Source organism: Quercus suber, unplaced genomic scaffold, assembly GCF_002906115.3.
Source record: "Quercus suber isolate HL8 unplaced genomic scaffold, Cork oak 2.0 scaffold_286, whole genome shotgun sequence".
NCBI classification, from domain to species: domain Eukaryota; kingdom Viridiplantae; phylum Streptophyta; class Magnoliopsida; order Fagales; family Fagaceae; genus Quercus; species Quercus suber.
Window position 1 is genome coordinate 537,310 of NW_027069742.1, and position 19,317 is coordinate 556,626.

Consider the following 19,317-nt stretch of genomic DNA (forward strand, 5'->3'; position numbering starts at 1 on the left):
TGATACAAATTTCGATGCAGGAATTTTAAAACTCAGCATTCAGTTAAGGTTCTTGAATAGGGTTTTGCTGTTTAAGGGTTTACCTAGGTTCCCTAAGCAATTTTTACAAGTTAATTTTCACACACTATGCAAAGTATTTAAACAAAACAATCACATTACATTTATAATGTCATCATTGCAGCATATAAAACACAACAAAATTCTCATCTTTATTATTAAAATTACTACTTTTGAGTAAGTTTCAAAGAATGCACTTTGCCAAGAGACACGGACAAAATACATCTTTCACCATTGTCATCCAAATATCTCTACTTCAAGCTAAAATTCATGAACCCAGAAACACAGAGATCACAGGAAACTGCAAATGAGCATGACCCATATAAACAGGAAACTGTAAATGAATCAGGAAGACGTAGGTAGCCATTGATTGGAGTTATTTATATGGTCTCTACACGGGTGCACACACACAAGATTGATTGAAAGCCCAAAATACCCACACAAAATACCCACACACAACAAAAAATTGCTTCGTATGTGTGAAACAGAGATTTCCAGATGACTTTTTCTAAACCAACAACATGCGTGCAAGGCTAATTATGGTCAGTTGTGATAAACAAAACAAGAGAAAGAGAAGAGCAACGTACCTGTAATCAACGGCGGCGATGAGGGTTCGACGGAAGGACCACGGAGAGTGAGAGGGTGAGGGAAAGTGTAGAGGGAGAGTGAGTGAGAGGGTGAGGGAAAGTGTAGAGGGGTAGTGAGACTAACGGAGAGGGAGACGTTGAGGCAGAGTTCAGGAGAGAGTGATGGCAGAGCGAGGGAGAGTATGACTGTATGAGAGTGAAGAGTTTCTGAGACGTTGGGGTTTGAAATGGCAACAGGTTCATAAAACTCGATTTACGTGTTACCGAGTTATGTGTGCATACATAATTGGAAGAAGTCAGTTCTGTTTTGGCCGCGTGGTATAAAGTTCACACATAACTCGCTTATGTAATAATCGAGTTTTTCAATGTAACTCGATTTCCAGTTTGTCGAGTTACAAAACAGGGGCATTTCCCTATATAGTTTGGAAAAAGGGGCAGAACGCTGCTATTTTTGCCCAAACAGGGCATTTCCCAATTTTGTCCATTTAAACTAATATTGTTCGTTAAAGATATAATGGATTATTATAGCAAGATAAGACAGACAATTTTATGTTATATCATTAAGTGTTTTTATCTCACACCTTTAAAGTTTGAGGTCACAGAAATTTTAAGATTATATTTGCTATCATTTTACTTTATAATTATAACGTAAGTCTCTTTCCATATTTCACCTACAGTTATGCTAATTAGTGTGAAATACAATAAACTATATGTTGTATATTTTATCTACCTTGGTGAATAATAATCACTTCAACTAAATCAAAGATCTTACATCTCCTACACTCAAACTTATCCATTTCTTTTTAAAATTTCAATCAAAATCTAATGAAGCTTTCTTAAATATAAAAAATAAAAAATAAAAAGATCGTAATATCACAATTATTAACCTATTGTGATTGAAACATAATCACTTTTATCTAAATGATCTTCACTTTTACAAGCATTCATTATTAACATCACTTTTATTATCCATTAATTATAAAAGATCAAATGTATTGTTTCTTAATCCTATCTGACTTTGTGTACGTTTATTTCTTAACATTTTTCTTTTTGTCTCAGGTGTTTTTTTTTTTTTTGCAAGTAATCTAGCTTTAAGTTTTGTTGAAATAAATTTTGTTGTTGCTGCTTTTTATAACATATTTAACATAAAAGTTTTTTAAAATTATATTTTTTAATAAACATTATGCAAATAAGTTAGGGGAGATAAGCAATTTCAAGACGGATACTTTGAATTGAAGAGATAAAGTGCCATGTAATTTATGCAAAAGATGGAGAAGACACTTGTCCTTTCACCATATGAAGCTCACCTTATCCTTGGCCTCCTTACACCGCGTCTTTCACTTGGAAATCCGAAATTCACTTGATTCTCAGCAGCCATAGTTGGTCAAGTTATTCTAAGACCACAAACTTGACTATACTATTTTTCATTACTTTTTGTCCATTATTATTCACAATTAACCATATAAGAGAATTGAGAGAAAGTATTGTAAAAATGTATGATTCTAGAATAATTGTCATTGGACCGAACTCTAAAATATATATATTTTTTAAAAAGAGACCATTTGTAAGACACAAAAAATTTGATACTTACTAATATTGCAAATTATTAATATTTAATACTAGGTAAAAAATTGACGTTAATAGCCGCCACAAAAACCAATACAAGCTTAACAACTCATCATTTTTAATTTTTGGTTGTGTGTGTACTATTACTCTTAACTAAAACGGAGGGGACTCACAGGCACATGTTTTGAAAAACCGTACGAGGACAGTGACATCCATAATACGCACCTTTTAATCTTTTCAGCATTTATACATATCTCACTTTATTTGACCATACATATAAAGCAATAAAAAGCAAGAGATACACCTCGTCATTCAAAGCCAACAACACAAACCAACTTTCTGTTGTGTTGCAAAAAAGCAGAAAGACAGATCAAAAACTGTAGAAAGAGAGCTATTTTGAGAGACAAAGAATCACGTAAAGACTGTTTTTGGAGTGAAAAAACAAGATGGCGATGGGAAAAGAAATCATGGGTGGTTCTATGATTGAGAGGTCTTCATTTCTTTCATCAACAAAAGTGTTTCTGAATCATGGTAAGAACAACAACGTGTTTTTGGTTAAACATTTGGAGAAAAGGAGGGCAGTAGTGCCTTTGAGGAAGGTTGTGAAGGGTCCTGTGGTGGCTGCTGTGAGTGAAGATTTGGTGAAGTCTGTGCCTGTTGTGCCTGTGCCTGCAGAGAAGTTTAAGGTGAGGGCTGTTGTGACAGTGAAGAATAAGAACAAGCAGGACTTCAAAGATAAAATTGTGAAGCATTTGGATTCTTTGACTGATAAGATTGGGAAGAATATTGTTCTGCAACTAGTCAGCACTGAAATTGATCCAAGTAAGCCTATTTCTTATTCTGGTTGTGTCAGACAATATATATTATTGTCTAAAAAGACTAGTATATTTTTTGTCACTTAATTTTTTTTTTCTTGAGGGTAATTCAAATTTCAGTCTTTTGTCTCAAATTTTGGAATAAAGGATCTAATTCTCTGATGGGGTTTCAATTTCTTTCCTCTTTTGGGTTCTCAAAGTTGAGACCATTTTGACAATCATATTAATTCAATCTTTCTTCTTTACTGGGTTGATGTTATTGCGTGTGTTAGTACTATATTCTTTTCGATTTTAGTACTGAATTGGTTATATTTTTGTGTATTGAAGAAACTAAGGCTCCGAGGAAAAGCAATGAGGCTGTGCTAAAAGACTGGTCAAAGAAATCAAATGTCAAAGCTGAGAGGGTTAATTACACAGCTGAGTTTATGTTGAACTCTAATTTTGGTGTGCCTGGAGCAATCACAGTGAGCAACAACCATCAGATGGAGTTTTTTTTGGAGACTATTACCATTGAAGGATTTGCATTTGGTCCAGTCCACTTCCCTTGCAACTCATGGGTGCAATCCAGGAAAGATCATCCAGAAAAGAGGATATTCTTCTCAAATAAGGTTTAAAAAATGTCTCTTTTTTTCTTTGATTGATTCTTTGAATCTCTGACAAAGCAAGTCAACCGTTTAAAACCACAAAGGTCAAAATCATACATAGCTTAAAAAAAAGAAAAAGAAAAAAAAGGTAGGAGACCAAGTGATTTTCTTATTTGAGGGTTACTATAGTAACATCTTACCTGTTAGATATTTGAACTTAGAATTTCCACCCCATACTAATTGAGAGTAAACCCAATGACAGCTGGAACATCACCCTTAGTGATACCATATTTAACTTTTGAATCTTTGCCAATAAGTAAAAATTATAGTGTTTTGATGTAGGTGACTTGGTCCTCCAAGTGCAGGGTATAAGAAGTTGACTATTTCTCTAATTTCTTTGGTCCAAGAAGTTGAATAGAGAATAGTCTCTAGCGTGCTGTTATTGAATTTTACTTACCATCAAAATATATTTTTCCCTGTTCAACCTAATATATATATATATATATATATATTTTTTTTTTTAATTTGAAAGTATCGATTCCCTGTTCAACCTAATATATATATATATATATATATATTTTTTTTTTTAATTTGAAAGTATCGCATGGTATAGCCGTATAGTTGATTTGGGCCCTTATTTGGTTTTAAGATCTATGCCAACTATAGAGGATGAAGAAGAATTCAATTTTTTTTTTCTCTTTTCTATAGGGAAGTCTGAAGTGGGATTTTTTTTTTTTTGGGGGGGATCAAATAAAAAAAAATTCAGTACGCAGCTAATGGGCCACTCCTGGAATGGGCTATGGGTCTTAAAACTGAGCCTACTAACTACCAAGAGAGCATTAAATTTGGTTTTTTTTTTTTGGGGAATAAAAAGCCCATCATAACTCATAAGCCAGATATGATGGAAGTTGAACATGTGTGACAATTAAGAACAAATATGAAATAACCATCCCTTTTCCTCTCTGATTTTTTTTTTTTGGTAAGTTCGACTTTAACACCCTTTTGTGATTATATTATTTGAACAGCCATATCTACCAAATGAAACGCCTGGTGGGCTTAGATCATTAAGAGAGAAAGAGCTTAGAGATATAAGGGGTGATGGCAAAGGAGTTAGAAAATTATCTGACAGGGTATATGATTTTGATGTGTACAATGATTTGGGAAATCCAGACAAGGGAATTGATCTTGCTAGGCCAACACTTGGAGGTGAAAAAATTCCATATCCTAGACGGTGTCGCACTGGTCGTCTTCCTACTGATACTGGTGAGTGTTATATCTCTTTTTCTTAATTGAGCAATGCTATAGACTTATTGAGGTAGCAAGTTGTGATTGGTGTAGCATCACTTCTATAGTATACTAGTCACACTATGCTACCTCAACAGTTGACAACAAAGTTGTGAATTTTTGTGTGGAGCTGGACTCACTTCTATAGTATACTAGTCAATATGTATAATTTTAATGTGATACATTAAAGTTAAAGCTTTCTATATATATATATATATATTTGAAAATACAAAAGAACTGTATTGAACAGGCTCGGTGCTTACATTACATATAAACACAAAAATAAAAACTAAACATCATTTTCAAAACCAAATTATGTCAAATGAAATTTACTCTCATTTTAAATTCAAGTCAGATTGTAATTTCATTAACCTCTACTCTTTGTAATGGTCTAAAATACCTTTATGTTGCATGTGCCACAGATATGCATGCAGAAAGCAGGGTTGAGAAGCCATTACCAATGTATGTGCCTAGAGATGAACAATTTGAGGAGTCAAAGCAAGACACAGTTTCTGCTGGGAGGCTTAAAGCAGTGCTTCACAACTTAATCCCATCCTTGAAAGCCAGCATTTCGGCTAATAACCACGATTTCAAAGGATTTTTGGACATTGACAACCTCTATAGTGAAGGTGTCCTCCATGAATTGGGGTTGAAAGATGAACTCGTAAAGCAGCTCCCACTGCCAAATGTGGTCAGCAATATCCAAGAATCCAATAGGGGAATTACCAAATTTGACACCCCCAAGATAGTTTCCAGTGAGTATACTATCTATAATTTTCTAGATTTGTTAATAATTTGAAACCTTTTTGGATACCAAAAAAGTTGGAGTGGTTATTCAGTTTTATACCTCCCATACCATGTCGTTTTTCCTTCAATGGCTTGTCTGTCGGAAACCAGACTAATGAATTACGAATAGAAATATTCTGGCTTCACTGCTAAGTCTTTATTATTTGTCCTTGGCACCAATAAGAAGAATCTTTTTCACTTGCAAAGTGCATTACATCATAATGGCCAAAATGTGTTAATCAAAATCCATTATTATTATATCCAGAAAACCAATTAAAAGATAATTCATACATTTATTTATTATGTTGTTGAAGTGACACCAATCACGTTAATTGTCACGTTAGTTTTTAAACCTCTATATTAAAATTGATAGTAACTTTAGTATTTTTCTTACATTTACTTCCCATGTGCAGAGGACAAGTTTGCATGGTTGCGAGATGATGAATTTGCCCGACAAGCAATTGCAGGAATAAATCCAGTTGGTATTGAAAGGCTTACAGTGTTCCCTCCTGTGAGCAAGCTTGATCCTGAAATCTATGGTCCCCAGGAGTCTGCACTCAAAGAAGAGCACATTCTGGGCTATCTCAACGGCATGACTGTACAACAGGTAACCACATCATATTGTTGTTAAGTAATGTACATGTTTTTAATCATGGTATATGTATGCAAGGTCCTAAATATACATGACTTTATTTCTGTTCTTAAATTGCTGATATTTTTCATTCTTTCTTGACAGGCATTGGAGGAAAACAAGCTGTTTATATTGGATCACCATGATGCTTACCTTCCATTTCTTGAACGTATTAATGCCCTTGATGGCCGAAAAGCTTATGCAACTCGTACCGTATTTTTCTTGACCTCTCTTGGGACTCTTACGCCCATTGCTATAGAACTTAGCCTTCCACCATCAGGACCAAGTTCTTGCTCTAAACGCGTTCTCAGACCAGCTGTTGATGCTACTTCCAATTGGATGTGGCAGCTTGCCAAGGCTCATGTGAGCTCCAATGATGTAGGGGTACACCAACTTGTTAACCATTGGTAAGTATGAGTTTTTGAGAGTATAATTATACAAGACATACCAATTTGTCTAAATTTGTTTTAGAATCATCGTATATAAGTTTTTGTGTGACTAAAAGTAATGCAATTGTGTGCTAATTTTGTATAGGTTGCGTACACATGCAAGCTTGGAACCGTTTATACTAGCTACACATAGGCAAATGAGTGCATTGCACCCTATATTCAAACTTTTAGACCCTCACATGAGATATACAATGGAAATCAATGCCTTGGCCCGGCAAATTCTAGTCAATGCTGATGGTGTTATTGAGTCTTGCTTTACACCTGGTCAATATGCTATGGAGATTAGTGCTGCTGCATATAAAAGCTCTTGGCGCTTTGACATGGAAAGCCTTCCTGCTGATCTCATCCGCAGGTATTCATGAGTTACTTACTTTATGTGAGTGATAGGACAAAATTTAGACACAATTCCTAATGTGTTGTACCTTAAGTTTCCTAATTAAATTCAATCATACAGTATATTGGTTAATGAGCCACACAGTTGAATTTAATTGTCCTTAGGAGAAAAGATACAATATTTTATCCTACATTGGTCAATATAGCTACATGATTGAATTTAATTGAAGAAGCTAAGTTACACTACTTACAGAACTATAGCTAACTTTTACCCCTATCTTACACAATATGTGCTTCTATTTATGTTTGGTTTCATTTGATGTGTATGGATATAATGGGAACTCTTGTATTCATTATATATAGGGGTATGGCGGTACCTGACCCAACAAAACCACATGGTCTAAAACTCCTAATTGAGGACTACCCATATGCCACTGATGGGCTCCAAATATGGTCTGCAATCGAGAACTGGGTTCGCACCTATGTGAACCATTACTATCCAAATTCAAGCCTAATTTGCAATGACAAAGAGCTACAAGCTTGGTACTATGAGTCTGTCAATGTGGGCCATGGTGATCTAAGCCAGGAAAGCTGGTGGCCTACATTGGACAATGCTGATAATCTAGTCTCAGTCCTCACAACCCTTATTTGGCTAGCTTCAGCACAACATGCTGCACTTAATTTTGGTCAGTACCCATATGGTGGATATGTACCAAGCCGTCCACCCCTAATGAGAAGATTGATACCTGAAGAAAATGAACCTGAGTATGCTATTTTCATAGCTGATCCTCAAAAGTATTTCCTCTCAGCAATGCCTAGTGTACTACAAGCTACAAAGTTCATGGCTATGGTTGATAACCTTTCAACACACTCCCCTGATGAGGAGTACCTAGGGGAGAGACAACAACCATCTCTTTGGACCAGTGACGCTGAAATCATCAATGCATTTTACGAATTCTCTGCTGAATTGAGACGGATAGAGAAGGAGATTGATAGGAAGAACCTTGATACTAGCTTGAGGAATCGATGTGGGGCTGGTGTGTTACCATATGAGCTACTTGCACCTAGCTCAGGACCTGGTGTAACATGTAGAGGGATACCAAATAGTGTGTCAATATGAAAGGGATTGAGACTCACTTTAATTGGTCACATTTATCAGCTTAGGTATATAGTCTATTAGATTTTTGAGTTACACATGACTCTGTCTAGATAAAAGAATTTGCATATAGCTTCTCATATGCATTTTGTAGTCTCTGATTAACTTGTATGCAATAAAAGCTCATAGTAAACTTTGGCTAAACAAATAAAATTGATCCTGAGGATTGGAAAGTTTGTTAGTTTTTACTCTTTTGGTCCATTATTAGACAGTACTAGCCACAAACCCGCGTGTTGCACGTGATAATTATTTTATGGTAGTTTTATTAAAAAAAAAATTTATAATTTAAACTAATCTAATAATGAGTAATGTATTTCATAATTATATTTTTATTTATTATAGGAACCATCATAAATGTAATATAGAAACAATCCAAAAACTTCAAAAAAAATGTAAACTTAAAAAAATAAATAAAACTTAACAATGATTAATTGAACCAATATTAGGATAATTTTTTTTTTTTGATAATCTATTAAGGTTATTTTCTTTGTAGAAATTATAATTTTGACCACCCAAAACATATTATCAAATAAACAATTATTAGCAAAATCTAAGAATTAAATTTCTATACATGCATTGTTATAAAATAATAATAATTAAAATAAAATTGCAAAAGTTAAAATTTGTCACTTATCTGATTATTTGCTTTTCTTTAAATAAATGGCATTATAGAGTACTTTTCCAACTACAAAGGATTAGAAAATAAACAAAAATTAGTAAAGTCTCATAGTTTAACATCTAAATTGAGCACTATAAAGTTGAAAATCTAAATTGGTCTGATGATAAAGAGCTATCATTAGGAGCGAACGCCATAGGTTGTAAATCTCTCAAAAAAAAAAATTGAGCACTATAAAAAATCATGCTATGTAACAGAATAAATCGCAAATTATCCAAATTATGCTATGTAATAAAATAATATTATATTTTTATATGCTATATTTAATTTTTTACAACACAATAGGATAACATTTAATAATCAAAGAGAATAAAAAAATTAAAAAAAAAAAAACTAAATCGCACTAACCCAAAATAGAGTTTTAAATAATATAAAAAATTATCAACCTAAAGTAGAGACGCAAGAAAAAAAAAAAAATCCACCAAAAAATTTAGAGAGAGAGAGAGAGAGAGAGAGAGGGAACCTTTTTTTTTTTTTGTGAGGGAAACTTATGCATAGAATAGAAGAGATAGTGACAAATTTATTGTAAGAGGGTGTGAATAAGAAGAAACAAAAATAAAAGAAGGTGAAGGGAAAGAGGAAGAATGATATTAATGTAGAGGGTAGTGGGAAGATGAAAAAGTAAGGGAGGGAGAAAGATTGAAGAAGTAGTGGGGAGATGAAATGGTAAGGGAGAGAGAAAGGTTGGAGAAATGTAATGTTAAAAAAATAAATGTTAAAAACAATTATTGGAAAAAAAAAAAAAAAAAAAAACATTGAAGCCGAACTGAAAAAGCTCACAAAAAGAACTTTGGGTTGGCTGAATTAATTATACAGATTTATTATAGGGTGATAGTGGAAGTAATAAATAAGTAGTGGCTGGATTTATTATAGGGTGATAGTATAAGTAAATAAATAAGTAGTGAGCTGCATTTATAGTGCTGAAAATTGTAAAAATCATTTTAAAATTGTAGGACAAATTATATTAAAAAAAAATGATGTGACAGTTGATGTGATGTAATGTGAGAACAGCAGTTAAATGCTACGCTTCAGGTTTTAGTAATATAGATTTGAATGTAGCTTTTGCAAGTCCAAGATGATGGTCAGACTAAGAAGTCCACACACCTGATCTGGGGCCTAGGCCATAAGTTCAGCTAATTGGTTGTTGACGGTCCAATGATAGCATTTCAATTAGGATTTGCCGATGGGCCAAATTGGACTCAACTTTAAAGTTCTCTTGAGAAAGGCCCTGAGAAATGAGAATTATTTTGCGGCCCAAATTTTCACCCCGTAGTCCAATCCGATATTGCTTAATTTGTTCAAAATGTCACCCAAACGGCCGAACAATCCTGAAAATAATTTATTTTGATTAGTACATAATAAAAGTAGTGTAAGCAGGGATTTATATAAATATAACATTGCACTAATAACATTAGAAAGTTGTAAAAAGAATTTGTATCCCTCTTCTGAAGAAAATAAAAACAACAGTGTTCAACTTACATGTCAAACAAGCATTTAAAATCGATTTAAAAAGTTCATTTGTTGAAATTATTGGCTGTGTAATTGTGCTTTCTAGGAATCATTGGACCCAAATACACTATTTGTAGGGGGTATATATATATATATAAATTAGATCTCAACTTGGAGATTAATTTTATGTCACTGTATCCAATCCAATTTTCTTAATTTTGGTGCAACTATTTAGTATTTACTGTACTACAAAAATCGATGACTCTAATTTAATTTTCTTAATTTTTGTTATAAATGAGTTATTAAGTAAGAAAATTATAAATCAAAATTAATAAAGGTTAAAAAAAGACTATCATTAATTCATTTATTATTATTATTATTATTATTATAATACAAATAGTGGTTGGATAAACTAAAACTGAGAATTTCATAGATAATAATTTAAAATGATTTTTTTTCAAATAACTTATATTTATTTTATTAGTAGCTATTTTATATTTTCAAATATACAAATATTATATATAAACTTATTAAAATTTTAATACACATTTAATTATAATTATTTGTAAATGTATCCCATGCATGTATATGAGAGAGTACAAGCTAATTAAATTTATATATTTGAACTTATATCATTCATTATAAGATAATTATTTTTTATTATTATATCAGTTTAGCAATTGATTTTTGGTATAAAAGTAAAGTCTCTTATTCAATTCATTTTTTTTTTTTAATCAATGAAACAAACAGTCTGTCGATCTATTCTCTCCCCTATAGGAGTCTTTTCTCTCTCATTACTGTAAGAGCTTTTCTTTCTCGCTTATCTAGGTAAGAGCTTATTCCCTCCCTTAAAAGTCTTTTTAGGGTCCTTTCTTGGACTACACCATTTTCCTGAAGTGGTTGTAGCCCAATTTTCTTCGGATGTGACTGTATGGATCAAGAAGTAGTGAATAGTTTGGGAAACCTGAAGCTCACAAAAGAAGAAGAAGAGGATATTGTTATTGCTAATAGTAACAGTTCTGGAATTTTTGAAGAATGCTCTCTGAGCTTATTTGGGCGGCTACTTTTAGATCGTCATCAAAATCTTAGAGCTTTAAAGAACACCCTAAAGGCAGCATGGAAGACGGGTTTTGATTTGAAAATTGTGGAAGTGGGGAATAATATTTTGCAGTTTAAGTTTGGGTCAAGATGTCAGTTAGAGTGGGTTGAAAAAGGTGGTCCTTGGAATTTTGACAACAACTTTCTTCTTCTTTGCCGATGGAGGAAAGGTTTGACATCAAAAAATATTAGTTTCTCCCATTCTCCTTTTTGGGTACAAATTCGGGGTCTACCATTTGAGAATATGACTGAAGATATTGGAAGAGATATTGGTAGTAAGATTGGAAGAGTTTTAGAGGTTGACAAGAGAGCTATACAAGCAGATCAAGCTAAGTTTTTAAGAATAAGAGTTAAGGTGTAGATTGATAAACCTCTCCGTAGAGGGGGGTATGTGAAGAATGATGAAGGTGGAAGATTTTGGGTTGATTTCAGGTATGAGAGGTTACCTACTTTTTATTATAGATGTGGGATACTTGGGCATGATGAAAAACATTGCCAAACAAGTTCACTAGAGCTTTTATCAGGAAGGCAATATGGTGAATGGCTAAAAGCTGGTGGAGTTATGAAAGTTGGAGGTGAAAAAGAAAAGCTGAAGGAGTAGTCTGTGGCTGAGAAAAGGGGTTCGGCTTCTATGGTGGTGAACGGTGAAGATAGAATAGAGATGGGGGCTGGTAGCCGATGCTCTCCTATGTTGGTGGTTGATGAAGGAGTTGAGGCAGAGAGGGGTTTAACAATCATGATGGAGGCAGATTAGTTGGACTTTGTGACGAATCCTGTAACGTCCAATCACAGGAAACATAGTGAGCAGGTCAGGTGGAAAGAGAGGTTGCCAGAAGCTTCGAACAGTGAGAAGGAGCAGAATGCACGTGAAGGGCTGAATGGAGGTAGAACTAATTTAGTCAGGACTAAATGGAATGGGACTGAAGTCGGTCAGCAGGTAGTTAGTAAGGAATTTGGGCCGAACATAAGTGGAGTTGGAAATTTAAGCCTAATAAAGATAAAAGAGACAGAAGATTTAAGTGGGGAAAAGAAGAATGGGCCGGATTTAAATGAAAATGAAGGGTTAAAGCCCATTAGGCCAGAAAAAAAGAACACTCTTATGTGGACCTGTCACAACCACATTGTCCAGACCGAGTTATCACCCAAGGAGCAAAAGGAAGGATTAAAAAAATAGCAAGAGATAAAAGGAAGGCCCAAGAGGTAGTGAAGTCTGAAAAAGCCCAAGAGGTAAGTAATAAGAGAGAGGCCTATAATGATATATTATTTATGTCTGATGAAAATGTCCAGAAATGGTTATATGTTGGAGAACAGGAAAGGGGTAAAAATTTCTTCGCTGAAATGGCGGTGACTGCTGAGCAGCACCACCTAGATCAATGATTACTTTAGGTTGGAATTGCCGGGGGCTTGGAAACGTCCGGTCAGTTTGAGTGTTGCACGAGCTTGTGCAACGTTGGAAGCCTAAAATTGTCTTCCTGTCGGAGACAAAAATGAAGAAGTATCAAATGGAAAAGGTGAAATTTAAAACTGGTCTGTTGAATGTTTTAATTGTTCCTAATGTTGGGAGGAGTGGGGGATTAGCTATGTTATGGAGTAGGGATGTAAAGGTAGAAATCTAAAGCTATTCTAGGAATTTTGTTGATGCAGTGGTGACTGACCCTGATTCAGGTTTTAAGTGGCGTATTACCAGCTTTTATGGAAACCCCGAAACTTATCATAGAAAAGAATCATGGGATTATTGAGAAGCCTTAGCCGAAAGTACCATCTGCCCTAGTTATGCTTTGGTGATTTTAATGAAATAGCATCAGTGGAAGAGAAATTGGGTGGGGTGCAAAGATCCCAAAAACAGATGGATGATTTTAGAGAAGTTATTCACCAGTGTAGATTCAAGGATCTAGGGTTTGTTGGTCCTGAGTTTACTTGGTGTAATATGCAAGAGGGTGAAAGTAGAATGTTATTGAGATTGGATTGTGCTTTGGCTACTCCTGATTGGATTGATCATTATAAAGATGTTAAAGTGCATCATTTGGTGGAATCCACATTTGACCATTGCGCTCTACTTTTAACTGATGCTACTGTGGCTCAGAAGTATCCCACTAAACGTAGATTTCAATTTGAAGCTCTGTGGACAAAAAGGGCGAAATGTAAACACATCATCCAAGGGGTTTGGGATGGCAGCCATGATTTAAATTCTCCTATGGGAATAGCTGCTAGATTGAGATGTTGTGCTGATAATCTCTCTAGGTGGAACAAAATGGTGTTTGGGCAAATTCCAAAGAAAATTCAAGAGAAAAGAGAGACTCTCAATACTTTGGTCTGCAGAGATAGAAATGGCAGCTTGGGCGGTGAAATCAATATATTAAGAAAGCAGATTAATGAATTATTGGACAGTGAAGAAATTAAATGGCAGTAGAGATCTAAGGTGCAATGGTTAGGCCTTAGGGATGGAAATACGAAATATTTCCACACTAAGGCTTCAGACAGGAAGAGGAAAAATACTATCAGCTGTATCATGGATGAAGAAGGAAATTGGTATGATTCGATTGATGGTATTGCGGAGGTGGCAGTATCATATTTCAAAAATTTATATTTGTCTGCCTTCCTGACTCATTTTTCGGAAGTTCTTGATGCTATCCCAACAAAAGTCACGGAGGAAATGAATCAGTCCCTTATTCAGGAATTCACTAGGGAGGAAATTGAGATAGCGCTAAATCAGATGTATCCAACAAAAGCTCCAGGATCAGATGGTATGTCTGCTATCTTTTTTCAAAATTATTGGGGTATTGTTGGTAATGATGTCATATGTATGATTTTAAATGTTCTTAACTCTAATATGTCTATGGCTGAAATTAATAAAACAAACATCACTTTGGTGCCAAAAATAAAAAAACCCCACAAAGATGACAGATTTTAGACTAATTAGTCTTTGTAATGTTGTTTATAAACTCATATCTAAAGTGTTAGCCAATCGTCTTAAAGTGATCCTTCCTCAGCCTCAGATTATATCTGAAAATCAGAGTGTGTTTCTTTCTGGGAGGCTTATTATCGACAATGTGCTTGTAGCTTTTGAACTTATGCATTATCTTGAACACAAAAAGGAAGGTAAAGACAGTTTTGTAGCAATAAAGTTGGATATGAGTAAAGCTTATGATAGGATGGAGTGGGTTTTATTAAACTAATGATGGTAAAAATGGGCTTTCATGAGAAATGGGTAGAGTTGATCATGCACTGTATTACTTCTATATCCTACTCTATCCTTATAAATAGGGTTGCTTATGGTAATATTACTCCTACTAGGGGTCTTCGTCAAGGAGACCCTATTTCACCTTATATTTTTCTTTTATGTGCAGATGGTTTTTCCTCTCTTATTAATGATGCTGCCAGAAATCACAGAATCAGTGGAGTTTCTATATGTAGAGGCTGTCCTAAGATCACTCATCTGTTTTTTGCAGATGACAGTCTTTTATTTTGTAAAGCAAATAGTCAAGAATGCCAGAATCTTATTATTATTCTCTAATTATATGAAGTTGCTTTCGGTCAAAAGATTAATGTGGATAAATCTTCAATCTTTTTTAGCAATAATACCCCAGATGATAGAAGGAGTGAAGTGTTGAATATGCTGGGGTCGATGCAAGATACCCACCATAAAAAATACCTTGGATTACCCTCAATTATTGGCAAGTCAAAAGTTGAAATTTTTGCTGAAATTAAAGAGAGGGTGGAGAGGAAATTATCGGGGTGGATAGAGAAAATGCTATCAGTGGGCGGCCGAGAGGTCCTTATTAAAGCTGTTGCTCAAGCAATTCCAACATACACGATGAGCTGTTTCCAAATCCCGAAAAGCCTTTGTGATGAGATGGAAGCAATGATGAGGAAATTTTGGTGGGGTCAAAGGGGTCAAGAATCTAAAATTGCTTGGGTTAGTTGGAAGAAAATGTGTAAGTCCAAGTTGAATGGAGGAATGGGGTTCAGAAATCTTCAGGCTTTCAACCTTGCTATGCTAGCTAAGCAAGGTTGGAGGTTGATTTCGAATCCTGACTTTCTGGTGGCCCAAATTTATAAAGCAAGATATTATCCGCATGGTGATGTTTTTCACGCGAAGCTTGGAACCAGCCCTTCTTATACTTGGAGGAGCATTTTCTATGGGTTGGACGTTGTGAAAAGAGGCACCCGATGGCGTGTTGGCAATGGTGAGAGGATTTTTATTTGGGTGGATAAATGGTTACTGACTCCAACAATTTACAAAGTTATCTCCCCCCCTGAAGTCTTTTAATGATTACCCTAGGGTCTCGGGGCTTATTGATAGAGATACTAGGAGGTGGAAAGGTGATGTAGTGAGATCTCTATTCTTGCCTTTTGAAGCAAGGACTATTCTAAATATTCCCCTTTGCCATAGCCTTCCAGAAGACCAGATTATATGGGTAGGCAATAGAAAAGGAGAATTCAGTGTAAAAAGTGCTTGTTATATTGCTGTTGGGGTGGTAGATACTTTGGAGGAAGGCGAATGCTCTTTTGGTGATTCTAGAAGTCATCTATGGAAAAAACTCTGGCATTTAAACATTCCTCCCAAGGTACGTATTTTTTCTTGGAGAATGTGTATGAATGCTCTTCCTACTTTTGTGAATTTGCAAAGAAAATGTGTTGATATTTGTGATACTTGTCAGGCTTGTGGTATGGAGCCTGAAACGAATTTTCATGTCTGTGTGAAATGTGAAGTGGCTAAGAGGGTTTGGAGATGTTAGCTGGACTGTCCGATTGTGTTGTTGAATGTAAATATGAATATTTTAGATATAGCTATGGAGATTTTGGAATTTGGTATATCCAAAGACTTGGAGATTTTCTTTGGGGTTGCTTGGGCAATTTGGTACAATAGAAATAGAATTGTGCATGAGTACTCAAGTCAAATTCCTGATCATATTTGGGGTTTTGCGAAGAAATATATTTTTGAGTTCCAAAGTGCATCAACAGCTTGCTCTCAAAGTTTGGCTCAGTCAAAAGGAAAGTGGTTAGCGCCTCCTCCAGGTGTATTCAGGATCAATGTTGATGGTGCTACTTCGGAAAGTGAAAAGAACTCAAGTGTGGGAGTTGTTATAAGGGATGCAGCCAGTAATATTATTGCTGCTTGCTGCAAATATTTTCAGGGTCAATACTTGGTGGAGGAAGTTGAAGCTTTGGCTATGAAATGTGGTCTCTTTCTTGCAAAAGAGCAAAAGCTACCCCAAATTATCTTGGAATCTGATGCTCTAACAGCAGTCACTAGTGTCTTAGCAGCTGAAATTGGTGGCAGTCTTGGCCATATTTATCAGAGAATTCATAGTCTATTTGCTTCTTTTAGTAGCTGGAAAATCAAGCATGTGAAAAGAGAATATAACAAGGCAGCCCACAAGCTTGCTCAGTATGCGAGGCAGAAGGAATTATCTCAAGTTTGGAAAGGAGTTTGTCCTCCTTTACTAATTCAAGTTGTTCAGAAAGATAATTTGTAACCTGTTCTGTGCCTTGTGTTTTTCTTTCCCGGCTTTGTTGTGCTCTCTTTTCTATTTGGCAATGAAATTTCAGCAAGTTACATATTCCGGGAAGCTAACAAATGTGCAGATATTTTGGCTAAAATGGGAGCAAATTTAGATTCGGGCTTCCACATTTTGTATGAACCACCGCTTGTGGTGGTAAATGCGCTAGCTTTTGACAAAGTTGAGCTTTTTTGTAATAGACTGGTTATTTAATGTAATGTCAGTTCCGCTGTTTACCAAAAAAAAAAAAAAAATTTCAGCAGGTTGCTTTTCTTTTTAAAAAAAAAAAAGTCTAACAATCACGTGACATCTTTCACGTGAAGTGCTGCCAAATATTGTTTGGGCTCTCTGCTGCAACTCCACATCTAGAAGGTGTTGATTGATTGTTATTTTGGCCCATGAAAAGTTTCTGTAGATATTTTTTTTTTAATGTATTCTTCTTGCTTCTTTGCGCGGGAAGTGTTCGATGAAATGATTCGCCGTCCATGGCCAGCCTTATTTATCAGGAATGGGTCTCACCTTCTGCCTCAGCCTTTCATAATTTGTGCTCTATTATTCTTCAGCAACCACATGCAAATGTTCAGTGCTTTCTTTACTGTGTACAATTATCAGTGAAAAGCTACATGGTAAAGGTTCATCAAGAACTTTTTTCAATGTGAATAGTCTTGAGCTATTTTGATAATAGTTTAGTCAAATTTCAATGTGAATAGATGGGCTTTCCCACTTGGCCGTTGTATAAGATTAAGATATGCTTTAATCTATTTCTTAATGTGAAAATAGATGAGCTTCCCCTCTCCCCCCCCCCAAGTTGGTCTAAGCATGCATCATGATTCATGCTTCAATTAAATAAATCCTTGGTGACTTGTACCTACATAAACAAAGACTGACAAAATTTTGAATCTTTATTTGATTATATGGTAACGTGTGTCACGTGTTAGAATTCAATAAGTTGATCTCACCACCATGATGTAAGATCTCGTCATCCTGTTTACATAGTCTCAAGTGGAGTCAATTGGCTAGAGTCTTAACTCTTAACTCAATTGGCACATTTTAATATTTTTAACACATACTTTTAGAATTCAAAAAAATTGAGTAGCAAGATATTAATGTGTTGGTTGGTACGTCTAGACAAATATTTGTTGGTATAACTTATTTTTATTAATTTAATGTTTAAAAAATAAGTTAGACAAAATTACAATTATACTTGAAATAGGCCGTGGATTTGTTTATAGCAAATCTAAAAGATAAATTTTATGAAAAAAATTTAGTTTATATAGTACTAGCATTGTAAATCTTACATTATAAACTAGACAAATTTTTAGTTTATATTTTTTTTTTTGTTGTAAATGTAGACAATATTATATACATTTATTTTAGTTTACAATGTAAGGTTTACATTGCTAGTAGAATGTAACCAATGTAATCATATAATTAACCATAGTGTATTATTAATGGTTGAAAGCATTATAAAAACACACACAAAGTGTTTGATTACATAATAGTGGCCCAAAATTCTTCAACTGATGCCGTCAAAAGTATAATGATCATTGTAGGTCATATTTCCTATTCAGTCATTTAAAAACAGGACATGTAGGGTCCTAAGCCTTTTTTCTTTTTATTTTTTTTTATTTTTTAACTTTTCTATGATTTTCTGTTTCCAATCAAAAGAAACAAAAACAGTGACTTTCTATCTCCAATTGGGAATAGCGCAATGAATGCGAGTCATACTAATATTATTCCAAATGGTAGTTGCATCTGCTTCTTGCTCTCACAGAATAACACTTCTTAATCCACGTGATGTAGCAAATTCAGCATAAGTTGGATTAAATCTATGGGTGCTAATATTATATTCAAAACTAATGTCTTTATCTGAGAAATTATGGCAATGAAAGGGTTACTCAGATTCAACAACCATTGTTGGGATATGATGCAAAAGCCATTTATAATACCACACCCAAAGTCTCAAAGCTGACCATTACTCACTCTTTGTTGGGAGAAGCACCACCACAATAATATATATATATATATATATTACATGATTTCCCTTACAGTTTAAGGATAATTTTAAATTAAAAATTCTAGATTTTAAAATAAATTAAAACTGTTAACTTTTTAAAGCAGTTCAATTTCTTCCCTCAGTGAGTTGTTATTAACAAAATATAAAAGAAATTCATACAAATTGTAATTACTAATAATAACTCATCTAAAAACCAAAAATGTTTCTATGTGAATCACATGTATCTTTTTGACACCAAAAAAGTTTATATGATATCTTAAAAAATTCCTAACAAATAAACAAAGTTTAATAAATATGTGGTTAATCTATGAGTTATTTTTAATGA

At 34.4% G+C, this 19,317-nt stretch overlaps 2 protein-coding genes across 2 annotated transcripts; both read left to right on the forward strand.

The window, feature by feature from the left end:
• Positions 1 to 2,482: 2,482 nt before the first annotated feature.
• On the forward strand, positions 2,483 to 8,436 carry LOC112001647 (linoleate 13S-lipoxygenase 3-1, chloroplastic). The gene is made up of 8 exons (XM_024033820.2): positions 2,483 to 3,032; positions 3,353 to 3,633; positions 4,635 to 4,872; positions 5,316 to 5,648; positions 6,093 to 6,286; positions 6,416 to 6,717; positions 6,845 to 7,111; positions 7,456 to 8,436. The coding sequence occupies exons 1-8, from the start codon at positions 2,657 to 2,659 to the stop codon at positions 8,210 to 8,212; spliced, it is 2,748 nt and encodes a 915-aa protein (XP_023889588.1). The 5' UTR covers positions 2,483 to 2,656; the 3' UTR covers positions 8,213 to 8,436.
• Positions 8,437 to 13,980: 5,544 nt separating this feature from the next.
• Positions 13,981 to 16,951, forward strand: LOC136071108 (uncharacterized). Its single transcript, XM_065782000.1, has 7 exons — positions 13,981 to 14,215; positions 14,427 to 14,570; positions 14,819 to 14,881; positions 14,996 to 15,689; positions 15,865 to 16,039; positions 16,133 to 16,205; positions 16,257 to 16,951. The coding sequence occupies exons 1-7, from the start codon at positions 13,981 to 13,983 to the stop codon at positions 16,949 to 16,951; spliced, it is 2,079 nt and encodes a 692-aa protein (XP_065638072.1).
• The last annotated feature ends 2,366 nt before the right edge of the window (positions 16,952 to 19,317 follow it).

Coding starts and splice junctions, on each gene's coding strand:
- LOC112001647 (XM_024033820.2), top strand. CDS start 2,657: ATGGCGATGGGAAAAGAAATCATGGGTGGTTCTATGATTGAGAGGTCT. Junction 3,033..3,352: donor CAGCACTGAAATTGATCCAA/GTAAGCCTATTT, acceptor TGTGTATTGAAG/AAACTAAGGCTCCGAGGAAA. Junction 6,718..6,844: donor CACCAACTTGTTAACCATTG/GTAAGTATGAGT, acceptor AATTTTGTATAG/GTTGCGTACACATGCAAGCT.
- LOC136071108 (XM_065782000.1), top strand. CDS start 13,981: ATGGATGAAGAAGGAAATTGGTATGATTCGATTGATGGTATTGCGGAG. Junction 15,690..15,864: donor TTTATTTGGGTGGATAAATG/GTTACTGACTCC, acceptor CCTTTGCCATAG/CCTTCCAGAAGACCAGATTA. Junction 16,040..16,132: donor ATTTAAACATTCCTCCCAAG/GTACGTATTTTT, acceptor GATACTTGTCAG/GCTTGTGGTATGGAGCCTGA.